This window comes from Glandiceps talaboti, chromosome 6 (assembly GCF_964340395.1).
Source record: "Glandiceps talaboti chromosome 6, keGlaTala1.1, whole genome shotgun sequence".
Taxonomy (NCBI): Eukaryota; Metazoa; Hemichordata; class Enteropneusta; family Spengelidae; genus Glandiceps; species Glandiceps talaboti.
In genome coordinates this window covers 18,248,092-18,267,362 of record NC_135554.1, presented here as the reverse complement: position 1 = coordinate 18,267,362, position 19,271 = coordinate 18,248,092, and the positions used below count along the sequence as shown (strand labels likewise).

The window sequence follows — 19,271 nt, the reverse complement described above, 5'->3', positions numbered from 1 at the left end:
AATTTCCATCTTCAAAGCCAAATGCACATGTACATGTATGTAGGTGCAGTGAAGCTTTCTGAGTCCTCTTCAAATAGTTGATATAAAAAGTGAAATTCTTTGCACAGAACATCTAAGCTATGATAGATGTACATATATACCATGGTACCTTTGTATGAACATTACAAGAAATGTCATATTTCCATTGTTAAAGGATGTACATACCACATACCTTCCTATGGACATGAAGATGTAAATGTCCTATGTATATGTATCTTTTTAACATTCTGATTTGATTTTTGACATGAATGAGAGTAATTCTAATGATCACAATGTTGTCAATGATGTGAGAGCATTGTCACAAACTAAGTCTACATGTAGAACCTGTAAAAGAGAGCAATCATGTCACACTAACCCGTACACAATATTTCAAGGTTGCTAATTAACCTATGTGGCACAGCAGGAATGTTATAGAAGGTAATTTTAGATTTTGTTTATGAGGGAAAGGGTCAGCAAATGCCATATTCTTGATGAAGGTTTGCATTGAATATTGTGATTCAGAATAATTTTGATCATATCACAGTCAAATCTTTATTGAAGTGATATTTATAGATATGAGTTGAAACAAAAGTTCAGTCATCTACTTATTAGAATTTTAAATGAATGCACCTGGGATACAATATATTAACATTTATATCTGATGATTCATTGTTAATATTGTAGCTAGTAAAGACATGTAGGTATCATTCAATAATGAAAAAGAACGGGTTCAGTTTGATAACATATGTTGGCTAAATTCTTAAGTTACAATGTGGAATTACTTTTGCTTGAAATTTTATACTTCTGATTATTACTCTGATTTCAGAAGGGAAGCTATACTGCTGGTTTGTATTGTTAAATCTTAATGTGCAGTAGTCAATTAATCATATGGCATGTTCAGATCCCATTTTATTGAAATCTCAGTATGCAGTAGTCAAATAGTCACATGGCATGTAGTGTGGACAGGATATTGAAGTCACTAGATTCGCAACCAGATTACATTTACTTGATATTACATGTAGAGTATGATATCATGTAGAGATGTTCAATCATTTTACTATATGCCTATAGGTTTCAGTGCATGTCAAGGTTGCATTAGAACATGTTTTTAAAGTGACTTGTGTTTTTTTGACAATTGAGCTATTTTAAGGCTGTACATAGCTGCTTCTGTCAACAATTACATACTGCTTAAAGAACACGGGTGAAAGACACATTTTGCCATATTAGTCAAATTTTTAAAATTCGCAAACTTTAAGAATATTGACAGTAATTTCGCAGTCTTGTTTTATCTACAAAATGAGATCTTCCAGCGTCAGCATAGGACTGTTTAAGAAGCAGGGTGTGTCTCATCGAATATATTCTTTGCATCACAATTTAAGTATAATTTTAGCTGAACTACGTGGGTGTAGTTTGGCACCAGGCCTTTACAAATGTAGTGTTCCTGTTTTCTACCCAGGTGATATCAATTTTTCTGTTTTGTATGTGACAGTATATTTTGTCTCATGTGTATTAAGATGAAAGTCAATGAACTTTGAATTACCTTGATTTCATATAATGTTTTTCATCATCAATAAATGTGTGTTGCAGGATCAGTATGTAAAATATGGATACTGTAAAAATTATGCCGACGGAAAATATGACAATCCATATTATTACTCTGTTTAGAGTACAGGTTTATATCAGCTAATTTGAATATTAACTGACTATAGTAAGAGCTTTTAGGTATTTGTCTTTGCAGTTGGAAATTGGGAACTTGAACATTGTGGATGCTAAAAAAGTAATGGTGTAGGTAATATTATGGATGACATTTCAATTGATATTTTGCAATTTTTGTACAATTGCAGGTTTTGGGTGAAATCTAGATTTTCACACAATGCAAATGTGATTTTAATTTAATGGACAGAAAAGTTTTTGTATTGAATTGAATTGAATGTACCTGTACTTTTTCAAATAGGAACTTGATAACCAGGTAAAACCATGTGAAATTTAACTTAGATTTCACCTTATACATAGTCAGTAATGGAAATATGTTTGATATTTTTCAGGATCCAAATGATGAACTTTGCGCAGTATGTGGTGTATTTACAGGAACTGAGTTATTTCCATGCAGAGTATGTGATAAGGTGTATCATGAAGGGTGCCTTAGAAAGATAGGCAAACTACAGGACAGCTTTGGAGCTCAAATGTTAGAAAGAGCAAACACAGTAGTAGGATGGAGTTGCCATGATTGTGTGAGTTTTTCATTTACTTTGATTTAGAATGTTTATATTAAAGTACTTACTGAAGGATATGATGACATGATCAATGATAACAATACATGTATACTGTCACAGCCAAAAAGTTAAGCATTGAAATTATGTAAGAACAAGTGCTTCAGTATACATATGATTAAAGCAAATGATTCTGAGGACTATGTGGAAGTATTGGGTCATAACCCAGTGCACTTATAGTGGCCTTATGGATGAGTGGTTATTTTGGAATTTTGATATTTAATAATAACTTAATTTTATGATAATTATGTACCACAGATTACTTGCACTGGTGAGCATGCATACCGTTATTATTGCATACTTGCATGTACATGATATGCAAATGAAGGCATTGGACAAAAAAGCATGTGATTGCACAGTATCGATTTTATGGAAATTCACTGTTTCGGATTAACATATGTAATAACAGAACCCCCTGCCACATGAGTGACAGTATGTGGGTACTCAGGGGTATTTGCACTCATGCTTAAAAACTGTTTTCTGCTACACTGTCATTTTACTCTCGATTGTGAATGTATGGCTGCCGAGAATACACTCTCATGCAAATACCTCGAGTACACCACACCTGCACTTGCACGTCATGGGGTTCTGTCATATTGTATGTCATTTTAAAGTAATGCCACTTCTAGTTCTTCTAGACTGTACTGATTGGTGTAAATTAATGGACATACACTGATATGCCAACTAAGGCTCTGTGATAAATCTCATCCTTTGCTGTTACTACTATGTTATCAAAACTAACAGGGTGATAAAGTCTACAGAATTAATAATACCTTTTCGCTCAGATAGTAAATCTTGTTGTGACTCAAGTTATTGGTTCACTGAACTGTACATGAAAGTCAGAAGGTTGTCATGTATATAACAACTATAATAATGTACATAAAAGACTATTTATTGCTTTAATCAATAAAAAGCTCTCATTTGGGCGAGTGCTTTTATCTTCATTTATGTGTCTATTGACTGCTTTAGGTCTTAACAATATATGTTTTGACCTAAGGTTATTCTGTAGTTTTTCTAACTCAATATTACAGAAACTGTCCATGCATTTTACAAATGTAACTGACTGATATATTAATTTTTTTCATTTGCTGATGTATTTTCTGTATGTTTGCTCATGTGGTAAAAGAAAATCCCAGTGAAAAGTACTTTTTTACTCACAGTTACCAGTTGTACCCAGAGTCTCGATTCATTGGAAGTATTACTATATGAATAGTTGTAAATTTCTGAGGCTCTTTTTTTTGATGAAAATAAAATCCCTTGAAAGTAGTATTCAACAATATGATCTTAAAGTGTATGACACTAGAAGAATTATTTAATATTTTTTGAGGGGCATTCTGCAGCACATCTGATGTACATGAGCACATATTTCATTTGAACAGATTGAGAAAAAAATCGATATATACATATTAAGGATTTCTGGTAATTTTTCACAAAATGTATTTTACATTTTTGAACACGTATTGTGGATCCTCAATCACTTATACAAATTCCATAATTCATAAGCAAATAGACAGACACTTTGGCAACCTATTTTCATACTCTTTAATAACAACAATTCGTAGTGTGATCTGTAACACGGTATGTGTTCTTACATATGTATATTTAAAGTAAACCTTAAGGTGATCAAATTTCTAAAGTATTGTGTATATACATTGTATTCCTGTCCAGTTGTGCTAATGTTTGTGATTTCTACAATGTATAACAAATCTTTAGAAGGATTGAATATTTTGTAAAGTTGTAGTTTGTATGTGTGGCTTCACAGGCTCTGAATTATTGAAATTTTATTTCAGGCCTTGAAATTGATAATTGTTTAGATGTACTTTTACTGTTAAATTTCTTTTGACCATAATTTCGTTATCAATTGTACTTTACATGTTTTGATTACAGGAAAACTTGAACTCTTTGCTCCGAGATGATGAAATGTTTGAACTTATGGATGCATTCGAAAAATGTGATGTTGATTCAGGTAAGAAATTTATATCATAACATGTACTATTGTAGATCACCACAAACACATCGTTTTTGATATATGGTATGTGCAATAAAGCTCTTAATCATTCATGAAGTCCTGAAGAATAGTTATTCACTCCTGGAAATTAAATTTACGATGTGATCAACCATTAGTATCTCTTAGTCCAGGGGTCCCAGTGAGTCCCCTATCCCCTAACAATAACTTTTTAAACTTTATATTACCTCAAAATATGAGTACACAAATGTAAGAATTCTGGTCTAATATATTAGCTGTGACTGATGAAGAGAGTCTGTCCAAATTTGAATGAACTGATGCAAGTTCACAATACTTTTTTGGTTTTTTGGTCCAGGGGTCGATTGCTTCAGTTTCATTAAATATTCATCAATTTAAGCTGTTGACTTTGGTAGTAACATAAAGCAAATGCAAGCTGTTGAATTTGGTTGTAACATAAAGCAAATGCAAGCTGTTGAATTTGACAGTAATATAAAGCAAATCACGCTGCTGAATTTGGTAACTGTTGAATTTGGTAGTAATATAAAGTAAATGTAAGCTACTGAATTTGGTAGTAAATGTAAAGTAAATGTAAGCTACTGAATTTGGTAGTAAATATAAAGTAAATGTAAGCTGTTGAATTTGGTAGTTATATAAAGTAAATGTAAGCTGTTGACTTTGGTAGTAACATAAAGCAAATGCAAGCTGTTGAATTTGACAGTAATATAAAGCAAATCACGCTGCTGAATTTGACAGTAATATAAAGCAAATCACGCTGCTGAATTTGGTAACTGTTGAATTTGGTAGTAATATAAAACAAATGTAAGCTGTTGAATTTGGTAGTAATATAAAGTAAAGTAAGCTACTGAATTTGGTAGTAAATGTAAAGTAAATGTAAGCTACTGAATTTGGTAGTAAATATAAAGTAAATGCAAGCTACTGAATTTGGTAGTAATATAAAGTAAATGTAAGCTACTGAATTTGGTAGTAAATATAAAGTAAATGTAAGCTGTTGAATTTGGTAGTAATATAAAGTAAATGTAAGCTGTTGAATTTGGTAGTAATATAAAGTAAATGTAAGCTGCTGAATTTGGTAGTAATATAAAGCAGAATGTAAGCTGCTGAATTGGTAGTAATAATTAAAGCAAATGGAAGCTGTTGAATTTGGTAGTAATATAACGCACATGTATGTAAGCTGTTGAATTGACTTTGGTTGACTGTTACATGGTGAAAGCCATTATAGTAATGGATTTATTGAATTAAGGACCGAATGTGAAATTAACATGACAGTTTATGCTAGCTGATGGAGACAAAACACTTACAAACAAATTCCAAAATTTGAAACTGAAATTGGAAACTAATGTACCTATTACATGTAAATTATGGTATTAACCTTACTGTAGCTTTTTAATCTGTGTACAAATTGAAGGCACCAATTATGGGAAAGAGCTATGTTATAGCTATATTAGTGGTGTTGGGTATTTTCATTTCTCAAGTAAAAATAGTAACAAAGCTTGTCAGTGACTGTATAGAATTGAATTCAAACTATAAAATGTTTTTCATTTATTTACATTCTAGATCATAAAGGTATAATATTTGAACAGTGATGATGATAGATGTTGAGTGACTTCAGGATCAAGTCAAACAGTTGTATGCACTTTGATTTAGAATGTACATGTCGTGACTGTAATGGCACAATTTTGTTCAGAATTTGTATAATTCTAAGCCTTACATGTACATGTGCTATTTACTGCAAGGAAATGAATGTGGATTTTTGGGGAGACTAATATAAGAACAAGCGTGTTGCCTAAAATGAAAGGATGTTTGGTTTGTAATATTTGTGTAAAGATATATTCTTAGCTATTAAAGAGGATTTGCTTTGTAAATGTTTCAAATCAAAGCATTGAAATATTAGTAGTCAAAAGCAAAATAAGTCACAGTGATGGTCAGCACAGATTGGTCATTCCACGTAGATTTTCCCTTTGAACAGCACAGCTTATTTTTTATGTGACTGTCCAGTCTTAAAGTGGCCATATGGATGAGGATTTGGTATTTAGTTTTGATTTTTAATTCATAAACCAATTCTATCATGGCTTTCTACTTGGGAAATCAATGTGAAACGACAAAGACCACATCTGTTTTTGTAACTCAATAACTTGCAAAAAGTTTTTAAAATGTGTAAAAAGTTTGTTATTATACGTACAATAACAAAGATTTTACACATTTATTAATCTTTTGCAATTTATTGAGTTACACAGAAGGACTTGGCATATGTTATTTCTAATTGATTTTTAAAGTAGGAAGCCATGATAAAATTGTTTTATAAATAAAAAAAATAAATAAATACCCAATCTTCATCCATATGGCCACTTTAAAGGGGCACAAGCAGAGTTTATACATTGTATAGATGTAGTTTTTACAGCATATTTAAAAGGTACTCATATTAGTGTACCTACTGAAGCATACTTAACCACCACTTGCAAGTGACAGAACTCATACCTGGTATCAAGATATAACTCATAAACGATCCAATGACAGAATTTATGATATGTATAAAAAATGTTCAGGAACCTTTACTATGAAATCGACTTTTCTAACAATGCTAGAAGACAAGTGTAATGTCGTAGAAGGCATACATCGACATTAACATTATATTACTAAAGTTTATTCAAGGTTCTCACTTGAGTGAAAAGCTTATAAAGCTCATCTTGTGCCACTTTCAAGAGTATGGAGCAAAGAAGATACAAATTAAATTGGATACATATGTTATAAACATAAACAATGTTCCCCTTACCATTGTTCAACTGCTGCAAAATGATCTAGTTATCAGGATCCAGATGTGCATTTCATATAGCCTTGGGCTTGAAAAATGTCTGATATTCTGTTCAAAATTTGATACCCATATTTAAATTGTCATCATTTCACAGTCATTTATAATGCAAAATGTAAGCAATTTAATATAATTATTTTGTTAAAAATCATTGCCGCGAGGTTACTATATGCTAATAATTGGAAATATATTAAACAGTATTTCAGAAGGATCATTCATTTTTCAATAATAAGTAAATATTTAGTAGTACTGCTACATGTTCATACTGTAACAGTTGCTCAAAACAAATAATACAATAAACACTCAAGTTATCCATACAAAATAATTAGTTTTGAGAATGTTACAAGCAAGTCAATCCATCATATTTCTGAGGAAAAGAGAGAAATTGTATCCAAATTGCTTTGATAAAGAGGTGAAATTAAATCTTGCTTCTGGTATGATGGTTATTATGAGTACTGCATGATCTAGCCTCTTGTAATGTTCTGCTGTATTTTCTTTCCCTCTCTCAGATTCCACAGTAACACAGAGTGAATTTCTTCGTTACAAGAAGCAGTCTCATCGCGAAATTGAAGGAACAGAAATGAGCGCTGGAGAAGAAAAAAGAGAAATTGAAATGTTCATACTAATGGATGTGGATAAGACAGGGTCACTAAGCTGGTGGGAGTTTCTCAATCATGAATCAGCTCGTCGCTTGGCAACAAGGTCAAAGGTAAGGTCTCCTTCCAACCGTGCAGTGTGTATAATACAGACATCACATTTAGCTCATCTTGTTTAAATTTCTAATTATTAAGTTACCTGAAAGTGAAATTTGTCAAATTTCTTTGGCTAGCGACAGTATCATGCCCATTAAACATCATCAATTCCACAGACTGACATTGATACCTTAAGCATCGTACATTTACGTGTTTCTATTACATCACAGTGACTTTTTATATTCATCTATCATTCAAAACATCACTGTGCCGAGTATGCCACAATCATTCATTGTTAATGATATCGTTTTGGATAGATATAGACGTCACAGTCATTAAAGCATTGTTTCTTTGTTCAGTTATGACATACAACCATCAAGTAAAGCATGTATGACATGAATGTAACAGACAAATTTAGAGTTGAAGGAGGAAATGGCTCTTTAAGATGCCTTTCTCACGAACACCATTTTCATTTCACATAGCAAACTACTCAAGTCTAGACACATTTTTCCTTTGCACACTACAATTAAAGCAGATCTTCTAGTACAGTGAAATGTCATCAACATCAACATCAGACAAAGTACGTATATGTGTGTGTGTGTGGGGGTAATGCTAACTGTTTGGCTTCCGGCTATGGACAACCTATCACTATAGATGTAGGTATATGTCAATATGCATGCTAAATACAATCAATTATGTGAAATATTCATTCTCAGCATGTTGAAGTTCCAGGGACTGTTTTTAAATGAACTACAAAATATAAATTTACAGAAGTCTACCTGAGGGTGTTAAATGTCAACCACAAGTAATGCATTTATATAACATGTAATCACTTTAGGATGTATGTTACTTGTAATGACTTATACACTGACCATATTATTATTTTTTTCTGTTTGAACATGTAGTATAGAAGTGTAGAATTGATGACGTCTCATTTATCCTTCAACAAACATGATTTTTTCCCCTCCAAAATATAACAGCACAGCCAAGTAGAAATGAATTTATCATTCGATATACATTACTTTGTATAATATATAAGGCAATTTCTTAGACGTTTCCAAAATGTATCATTGATCATACCTTACCATGGTTTTGTTGTTTCAGGTAAAGAAAATTGTGTTCAAAGCTAAAAAGAAATGTTCAGAAAAATAGATGAATTCTGATTTTGAAAATCAATGATTATGTTTTTTATGATTCGCTAGATTACTATTGTTCATAAAGACTGTAAATATGTGACTACATAATAGCAAAACTGCAAGCAAATATGCAAATTAGACCAGTAATAACAAATTATAAGCTATATAAATAATATGACAGTAAATATGCAAATTAGATCATTAATAGCTAGGGTAAATGTAATTACACAAATTAGATAATAGCAAAGCTGAATGTAAATATGCTAATTAGATCAGAGTAAACTCAAATGAATGTAAATTATGAATTACATAAGTAGTAGCTAAGGTGAATGTAAATAATTATTGGCTATTAATGTCAATATGCAAATTAGATCATTACCTAATATGGCCACCGAATGGAATGTTAACATACAGAAGCTTGTCGATTTCCTTGAAAACAAGGTGAGACCCTAATATTTCAAAAGGACAATGAAAAAGCTTTAAAATGGCAATGTTGTCATGGAGATATTTCAGGAACTTTGATTATTAGAGAAATTGGTCCTCCATTAGGTACACTACCTTTGACTACAAACCTGTAGGATGACACAACTTCTAGAGTTGTATAGTCAATTTCATCATATCCATCAAAACTGTTTGTAGTTTTTTTTAATAGCTAATTTGCATATTCATTGCCAGATCAAATGTTGTATTGTACTCTAGGTGGGATGTCTTCATTTAGTTTGAACCTTCATCTGCCATTGCCAAATTTGCATATTTACATACATTACCTTTTTACTCAGTAAGTTACATATTAACATTTAAATTTGCTATCAAATTTTGCATACTGTATTTAAATCCCTATATAGCTATTATTCTAAAATGGCATTAAAAGGGAAGGATAAGTGTTTCTGTCTACTCAAAATGTACCTTACTTTTCAAAACTCAAATGAGATAAAACACATAATATATATATATATATATATATATATATATATATATATATATATATATATATATATATATATATATATATATATATATATATATATATATATATATATATATATATATATATATATATATATATATATATATATATATATATATATATATATATATATATATATATATATATATATATATATATATATATATATTTATATATATGTATATATGTATGTATGTATGTATGTATGTATGTATGTATGTATGTATAAAACATAGTAAATTCCCAAGATATCATTTCCCTCATGATTTTGACCTCAATTTAAAAAAATTGATGCATACTAAAGTGCCTTAGCAAGCTTAGGTCATATATTCTGTTTTGTATTTTTTCCCCTTTGAACTGTCATTTTAATTTTCCCAAGTGGCATGAATAACTTGATTGTGATATGTTGTAGTTATTTAAAATTAAAACAAAGGTTATAACAAATGCCTCTATCAGTATATCAAATGAAATGTTCATACTCTACAGTATCTTTTATGAGAACATAAACTAACAACCAGTAATATTCAGCAATATACTTGTTTAAAAATAGGTTGTGAGTTCATGCTTTCAATCTGAGTAGAATCAGGAAAGCATAAAGTTACATTTAGTTGTCACAAATGTGTACAGTTTATGTATTTCATTACACTAGATTTATTAGCAAGATCTGTGCATGTGTTTGGTTTAGCACAATTAGTTTCAAAGCTACAACCCCGTAAATAAAGCAACAAACATTTCTCATTAACTGCTGAACTGTGAATGTTAGGAAGGGTCCCTGGAGATATATAGCTGTCATAAAATGTCTTTAACTCCCAGGGTTTCCTGTAAATCCCAGGGACTGCTAATAACCTGACATGTCATGTACCCGTTGATATCATATTCTGCAATTATATAAGATGTCAAGTATGTTGAAATTTTCAGAACTCAATTCTGTAGCACTAAATTTTTGTAAGATTCATCAAAATTGACATTTTGTTTTTTATTGAATTTGCATTTACATACAATGTTGTAATGAAATTTATACAGATGAGGGTCAGTATGGTGAATATGATGTTTCATGTAATTTCAGTTCTTTATTATTTATTGAAACATTCAATAAAATAGTCTACAGTCAAACTATTATGACCATGTCTGTATTATGCAAAATTTCATGACTAAAATCTGTAGCTGTATAAGTCATTTCTGAATTTTAGGCTAGACTGCATCTTCATACACCTTATCAAATTAGCATTTAGAGATATCTTCTTTTTAGTTGGCACTTGGCTGTGTTAATATACAGTTCTCTAGAGAAGATGAAGATGAAGCAATGGTACACATAGAATTATACAGTGAAGTGTTTCCATATATTTAATTATTACATGATATGTATCAGAGATTACTTGCACCGGTGCACACACATACTAGCGGTACATTTGTATTTGCACTGCAGTGCATGATCGCATAATGTCATTTTAACGGAAATTTGTTGATTCGGATAAACATATATAATAATAACAGAACCTAATGCAGTGTGAGTGCCAGTGTATACTGAGGTGAATTTGCACTCAGGCGTGCAGTGTTTTCTGCAGCACTTCCACTCACTTAGTCTGCTCGTGACAGTACTGCAGAACACTGCAAGCACTCATGAAAATACCTGTATATGCCACACCTGCACTTTGTGTGTCATGGAAGTTGTCATTTTACTCTTTTAGGGATTTAATAAATAAAAGTTATCTTATCTTGTCTTGTCTTGTCTTGTCTTGTCTTGTCTTATCTTAGTATGGAGTATAGACATATATTATATTTACAGAAGTGCTGCTTTTAAGATCAAAGTTCAGTCGTCTACCATGCCCAATCAACCAAATCTCGATTGGCTCGAGTAGCATACAATTAACTGATTCAGCCAGGAATATAGGAGTCATCTATGATTGCAATCACACCTATAGAAAACATATATCTGCAACTTGCCGCTCAATCTACTTTCACCTTCGCAAAATCAGTCACATTCGTCAATTTCTCAGTCAAAGTTCTTGTCAACAACTAGTTCAAGCCCTACTCTCATCCAAACTCGATTATGGTAATGCTCTTTTGTACGGACTGCCATATGATCATATCAAACCACTACAACACGCACAGAACACAGCTGCCAGGATTATCACACGGACAAAGAAACGGGACCACATAACACCAACACTAAAGAAACTACATTGGTTGCCGGTACAATACAGAATAGAATACAAAATTCTCCTCACCACCTACAAGATATTGCATGGACTTTCACCTTCCTACCTATCAGTTATAATTTTCAGAAACCTAATGTCCGCACACTTCGGTCGTCGGAAAAATGCCTATTACTGGAACCCAAGTACAGACTTGCATCATTTGGGGGTCGAGCTTTCTCATGTGCTGCACCACGTCTTTGGAACAAATTACAACTGGAGCTTCGACAGACAGCCACAGTCAATGCCTTCAGGAAACATCTCAAAACACACTTGTTTGCAAAAGTGTTCGATAACTAACTGTAAAGCGCCGCTGAACTCTACTTCGTATTGGATATTGGCGCTCTATAAATGTATTGATTGATTGATTGATTGATTGATTATTTAACCATGACCATTCACCACTCTAACAGCAACTGTACCCATGCCTCTAATCTCTGTAGAAATTTAATGTCAATGGAGAATTTTTTATCCACACAGCTAGGTCACCCATTTCTGAATATCACATGCTTTTCCTTCATGTATATTCTTTGGTATATTTACTTTTATTCACTTTGAATGTACAGTTTCTGAAAGATTAATCTACCTAAGTACAAAAATGTAGGGTATTGTAGCTGCTCTAGTATGTGATTACTAGAGAGAGAGTTTAAAAGTTGTAATGTTTAGGTTTGGGTTTGGTGTTTTATTTCATTATTCAACTTTATAAGACCCAGTCATGATTAGGATTGGTATTTTTTAAAAAATGATTGTTTGCAGAGTTCAAGAAAAATTTGGCTCGTAAGGAAAAGACTGATCCTATATCATCACTATGACTCCACTGAAAGGATAATGCTAATGAGAAAACTCTGAATTGAAACCTTGGCCTTTAAGTTACTAGTTATTAAGTGATTTCCATCTTATATTTTGTCTTTACAGAATGCATTAATGAAGCTGTTATCACCCAAGGAAATCAACACAGCCAGAAAAACATTTAGATTTTTTGATAAAGATTGTGATGGGTACATCAACATCTCGGAAGCTAAGAGAGCATTTAAGAAATGGTTTGGCAAATTTCTACCTGACCCTGAACAAAGCATAAGGTAAGTTGCAGGAGCCATTATTTAGAAGATTTCAATATATGTGGAGTGTTAGAGGAAGATAAACAAATGTCTTGATATTCTTGTCATAGTAATGGCACGAATACAAATGTAGGAGAATTAGTCTTGTGTTTCACAATGTTGGTGTTATTACCCCAGTATTTTTTTTAATATGGGGGGGGGGGGGGGGGGGGGGAATGCAGTAAATGAAAACAAAAATCACAAATTAAATTTATCTGAACCCCATACTCCTAAAAGAGTTTCACTACTCTAGTCTATTTGATAATATCAGATAGTCCCTTAAATTTAATTAAGATGTACTCCTCTTGAAAGAATTTCACCTTCTGACTCACCTTGGGACTATCTGATATTATCACACAGTCCCACAAATTCATCAAAGACAACAAGAAAGATTTGATCTCCCTTTCAGATCTTCATCATCCACTACATCATGTATGTTGTACGTACTACTATCACCTCAGGCTGTAAGTTGGTTTGCAATTGCAAGTCAACATGTACATGTTGCTATCAAGGTTTTCTTTACAAAACGAAACCAAATTAGACTCGCCATGGTAACGGGATGGGACTGAAATGTCATCAGTGAGGTTGATTTCATTCGTGACATTTCATCATCCTTTAGCTGGTATTCCAATTCTCAATTGTTGCCATGACAACTTAAAGAGTCTGAATCTCCAAACTGTTCCACGTTTTTGCTATCTTGTATTATGCTCTTAGGTACAAGATTTTTAATATTTTTAGAAATGGATCATTTTCCATTCAATTCAAATTATTCATGTTGAACGTTAGATGATTTTGTTGCCATGGAGATACGGTTAAGCATGTTCTACTGGTTGGCAGGTAATAGAGTAGATTGTATTTTCTGAAACCTATTTCTTAATACCTCATAGGTATGTACTTACATTTTGTAAAAAAGTTAGATGATGTTGAACTTGCCTTATGTTTTTTTCTGACAAACAATTTTATATGTTAGTAAGGTAATACCAAAGAACAATTAATTAAAGCAGATAATTGAAAGAGAAAATGGATAAAGAAGGTGGCATCTTCTAGTTGTATTAACACCAAAACAACATAGCAAACTAGAGTGGGACTTGAAAGGTGGTCTTCTATTTCAAACAGAAATCTTGTCTGTGTTGAAGAACCTATTGTAGCTACTATTATAATAAGAGTCAGAAGCCATCAGACTTCAAAATGGTGTCAGTTAAAGGCGACACAATGTCACAGTCTCTCATGTTTTATCTTGTTATGATTGATTCATGTTGTCATCAGTGTTGTCCAAAAGAATGGTGTGTGTAAGAATTCATGGTGATCTCATAATCTGGTCAGCATCAAAGGAACTGTTGACATTTATGACAACTGGCTGTCAAATGTCTAGAAGAAGTCAGCACACCTTTTCTCTCTTTTCTTCCCACATGCAGTTCAGTCACTTTTGTAATGAACGTTTACCCATTTTTATTGTTCAGCCGTTTTATATTTGTCATACTAAATTTTAATTCAACGTTTGTCTTTTCTCTAGTTGTGAAATTTGTGGTTGTTTTTGAGCCACATCACAGCACTTTTCTCGTGTGTATTTTATGCATTTAATATTAATGAATAGATATTAAATATTGAATATTGTTACTTAGTGTTGGGTAGTGGCATTTCATTACTTCTCATGGAAGATGTTTATACTCAAAAAACAAACCTGCTGGACAATGTCAAATGAAAAGGATATTGAAAGTACATTGTACATGTAGACTGATAATATTGTATCATTTTCAGCAATGATGAGAAATCAAAAGACTTTGAATCCCATGTGAAACAACAGACAAAGATACTGATGGCAGCAGACACAGATAACAGTGGGTATGTATTAGTTTAATCAAGTAATTTCTTGCATCTTGGAGGCACAGTTGTATATCAGTGTGACCAGTTCTTTCTGTAATCCTAGGCACATTAACTAAAGAACAAAAGGGATATATACAAACATTTATTTAATCTGATTATATAAAGTCACACAGAAGTAATGTTTGTGAGGGTGGGAGTGTGTCTTGTATGAAGACGTGTTTTGTTAAGAACTGTGTGTCTGATGATGACATGAACAGCCTAAGGGGCACCTTACTATCACAACTGTCTTTGTATCAATGATGATACCACGCATAACCCAAGTGTGTTCAAATCTAAAATGTGATATTTATTTTTTCTATGTGGCCATGTCAATGCATATTTATGTCTTCTGTTATGTGGTGCTTGAAATGTAAGTTAAGATATTTGATATAATGTCACCATTTATCCCCCCCCCCCCCCCATTTTTATTAATTGAACCTTGTACATGTATTATTATGTTATTTCCCAATATTCTTTCATATTTTGGCTGAACAATGATAAACACTGGGGAATGTTTTCATTGTGTCGTTTTACAGGTTGTAAATAAATTAAAAAGTAGCTGTAGTCAACTGACATGATTAGTAGGCTGTGAATATGATTGATGTTTGGGTAACACTCAAGTAAAACATTTGCTAGATTTAATTGCCACAATAATTTATAGCATCCATATCAAGTGTAAAAGTATACTGGTTTTGGTTTTTTTGATCATCAGCACAGTATGTTGTCTCTCTCCATGTAATCAATCTGTAAACAGTGTTAGTAGTGCAAAGCATGTAAATAATCAATGACTAGAGTGTAAACAATGTTGGCAGTACAAAGCAAGTAAATTGTCATTGACTAGAGTGTAAACAATGTTAGCAGTGCAAAGCAAGTAAATAGTCAATGACTAGAGTGTAAACTCCTCATTAACAGCTAAATAATACTCACTGTTGTTACATCAATCATTCACTGTAATCAGTCTGCTGTTCGTTAGCAGAGAACACTTAGAAATTGACTACATTCAAAAGGCTGATAATTAAAGTAATTGAGAGTATACTTGGTACAAATGAATGTGAAAGATATAGAATGTGTTGTACATGTACCTGAGTATTAAGGGTCCAGCATGGATGGGACTTTACGAATGGCCAACGTCCAATGTTCATTTGTTCATCTATTTGTCCATTAGCAGCGTTATCTGTGATACCTACAACCCGATTTCAACCAAACCTGGCACAAATGTCAGGTCAATAGGGTGACCTTTATGCCTGTCAACAGAAACAAATGATGCCAAGCATGAATAGTTTGTTATAGATATCAATGGTCCTGATAACTGGTAATGGAAACATGTTTGTTATTTCATTGATAGGTCAGTGTCATGGAGAGAATATCTGGAGGACCAAGTGTTGTATATACTTGCAGTCAGACCAAATGTAGCACCAGTCCAGTACAAGAAATGAAATTCAATCATTATTTTTAGTACTGAAAAAAATCATGAAAAAAAAATCATTTGATTCTTGTTTTTTTCTGTTTCAAAATTCTCTTTTATTTATATTGTATCAAATAGTTTATGACCTTTATGACAGCCATTCGCTAATTAAAAATTGCACAAAAAAGCTAATTTTAAAGAAAGTTTGTCTGTTACTTTCAAATATGAAGTTTTGTTATTTGTATCTTTTTTTTTTAATTGTTACGAATCACCGTTTATAAATCAAAATAAATGCTCATTGCAAAGGTAGAAATGTCAATTTTTGTTAGGATAAAAACACTTTGAAGTGAAATTTATGAAATTACTGGAAAAAAAATAATTTATGTACTTAGAATTATGAGAGAGAGTAAATAACTAGATATTTTATGAGGTGTTCTTTATTTTGTACAGAACAGAAATATCTTGGGTTTTAAATACATAGTCAACAATGAACAAACAAATGTTATTGACTCCGTGTACATAGGTTAAATGTCTAAGAGTTTTTGAAAGAGTAGTGATTTTAGTAAGAAATTTGAAAGATGCAGAAAACTCTGTGTGTAGCTCAACATATAAATACCTATAACCTATAAGAGAAAAATTAATTTTAAAAGCAAATGCTATGTTTGAAAGTGTCTGCTGATGGATTTCCATTCACTGATTGTCCAGTTTGGTGATGTAGAGAGTAAATTTGCTATATTAAACCCTCAAATGTTAAAATGAGACTTTGTTTGTGTTGAACACCATTTGTGAAAAGTTTAACAATTTTGTTTGGCATGATGCATGATGTTGACAGATTTGGGTACCCAAATGATAATTAAATCTCTAGTAGTATTCATTTTGTCAACTAAGATTAACAAATCTGTTGTTGAGGTCTGTTTCAGAGTAAATTGTTGTATTGAACTTAAAAGTATTTTTGATCACAAATTTTGTGCTCATGCAACACTCAAAGTTTGGTGATTTTTACAAGGTGTGTACTTATGCATCCTACATGACTGGATCCTATACATAGACAGGTCATACTGATGTACCATGTGCACTTTCACATGCATCATAATTTCAGGAAGGTTTCAGGAGACATACCACAGGTTATCTTGAGACAGAGTCAGGATTCATTCACATGCACATGCACATGCACATGCACATGCACATGCACAGACAATGAACCATCTGACTTACTCCCTGGGGGATTCAGCTACTCTTGGGTTGAAAATGACATGAATGTGCTATATGCATAAAACCTCTCTCTCTTGCTCATTCACACACACACACACACTCTCTCTCTCTCTCTCTCTCTCTCTCTCTCTCTCTCTCTCTTTTAATAACTGAATAAAGATAATAGATTGTTCATGTATACAATGTAATGAAAATGAATGTAAAAATAATTATGAAAGAAAGACAATTGCCATAATGAAATGACTTGTCATCCTTGCATGTTAATACTAGGTCGGGGGAGGGGGAGGGGGTGTTTTCTGATAGGTAATTGAATTGTTTCATTTGTTAGTTATTTGTTTTAATTGCAATATTTAGATATCCATCCCCAACATTTAGCCAGTGAATAAACTTGTAACCTAAGGGGCCTTGTCACTAAGAGTCAATAGACGAGCAGTGACAAAAGTGACAAAAGGACCCTTAGATCACAAGTATTTTCCATCTGAAAAGATAACATGGGTTGTCGGTGGCCGAGTGGTTAGCTCGTACGCCTCTTACCTCTGCAGTCTGGGTTCGAACCCGCCTGGTGTTGGCTGGGTTTGATTTAAAATTTAACTAGGTCTGCATGTAAGAAGGGTGATGCTCAGTTTGACCCTGCCGAACAACGCAGGTTTTCCCCGGGCACTCCGGTTTCCTCCTGCTTCTTCATCACTAGGGCACTAGGGCGCTGCTCTTGCGGCGACCATTCAACAAATTTCCGAATTTATTTGGACAAATAAAGATTATTATTATTATTATTATTAACATAAGTATACCTCCCCAAGCAAAAACTTATGAAAGATCTGGAAAATAGTGATGATTTTGAACATTTTGACTGACATTTCGGTCATTGTAATTCATATTTTCTGTTCAAATGCAATAACTTGGCTTGTGCATGGTATGAGTAAAGTGTTATTGTAGTTTAGTTGAGTTTTCTATTAAAACATACACATCTATTGCTACAACCTTTTTACCTGTTACAAGGCCCAACTATCATTAATGTGTATTGTATAGGTTTTACAGGAGTATCTCATATCGTGCATTTTTGTCAAAACGCACAACTTCTTTGATTTGCATCGACAGTACAGTGTACCCAAATAACAGAAATATTACTATAGCTTGCAAGAATACATCTTTTTTAATGAATATGTGCCAGTTATTACATGAGTAATACCTAAAACTTCATCCAACAGCCTTTCCAAACTTATTCCAACGATGTTGTAGGTGTGATCTCGGTTTTTGCAAGACAACGTTATAACAAGTTGTGTTAAAGACATCATTTTGATGAGTAAACTATATGGATATTAATTGCTACTCGGTTCTTGCTGTGCACGGGATGGACAGATTTGTCTGATAATGTATAATCAAAAGTGAACCCTTAGAATCTTTATTGCTTAGGGTAGAGTATGCACAGTATTTCCATGGCCTGACTGAAGTACAAAATGTAACATGGCATCGATGTAGTTTCTACATATTTGTCTTCTTCTAGCTGGGTTACTAAATTAAAAATTCAACTGTCTTCAAATACAATTGCATGCTTGGTTAGAATATTTCTCTTCAATTGATTGGATTACCAAGTTTGGATTCAACCACAATCTTGGTTAGAAA

At 32.6% G+C, this 19,271-nt stretch overlaps 1 protein-coding gene across 1 annotated transcript in view; it reads left to right on the top strand.

The window, feature by feature from the left end:
- LOC144437071 (PHD finger protein 24-like) overlaps nucleotides 1-16,467 on the top strand; it is a 46,189-nt gene extending 29,722 nt beyond the window's left edge. Inside the window, 7 exon segments of the mRNA XM_078125941.1 lie at nucleotides 2,064-2,249; nucleotides 4,176-4,254; nucleotides 7,591-7,790; nucleotides 12,987-13,163; nucleotides 14,448-14,453; nucleotides 14,937-15,010; nucleotides 16,377-16,467. Coding sequence (XP_077982067.1) covers nucleotides 2,064-2,249; nucleotides 4,176-4,254; nucleotides 7,591-7,790; nucleotides 12,987-13,163; nucleotides 14,448-14,453; nucleotides 14,937-15,010; nucleotides 16,377-16,467 — 813 coding nt within the window.
- Nucleotides 16,468-19,271: the final 2,804 nt, after the last annotated feature.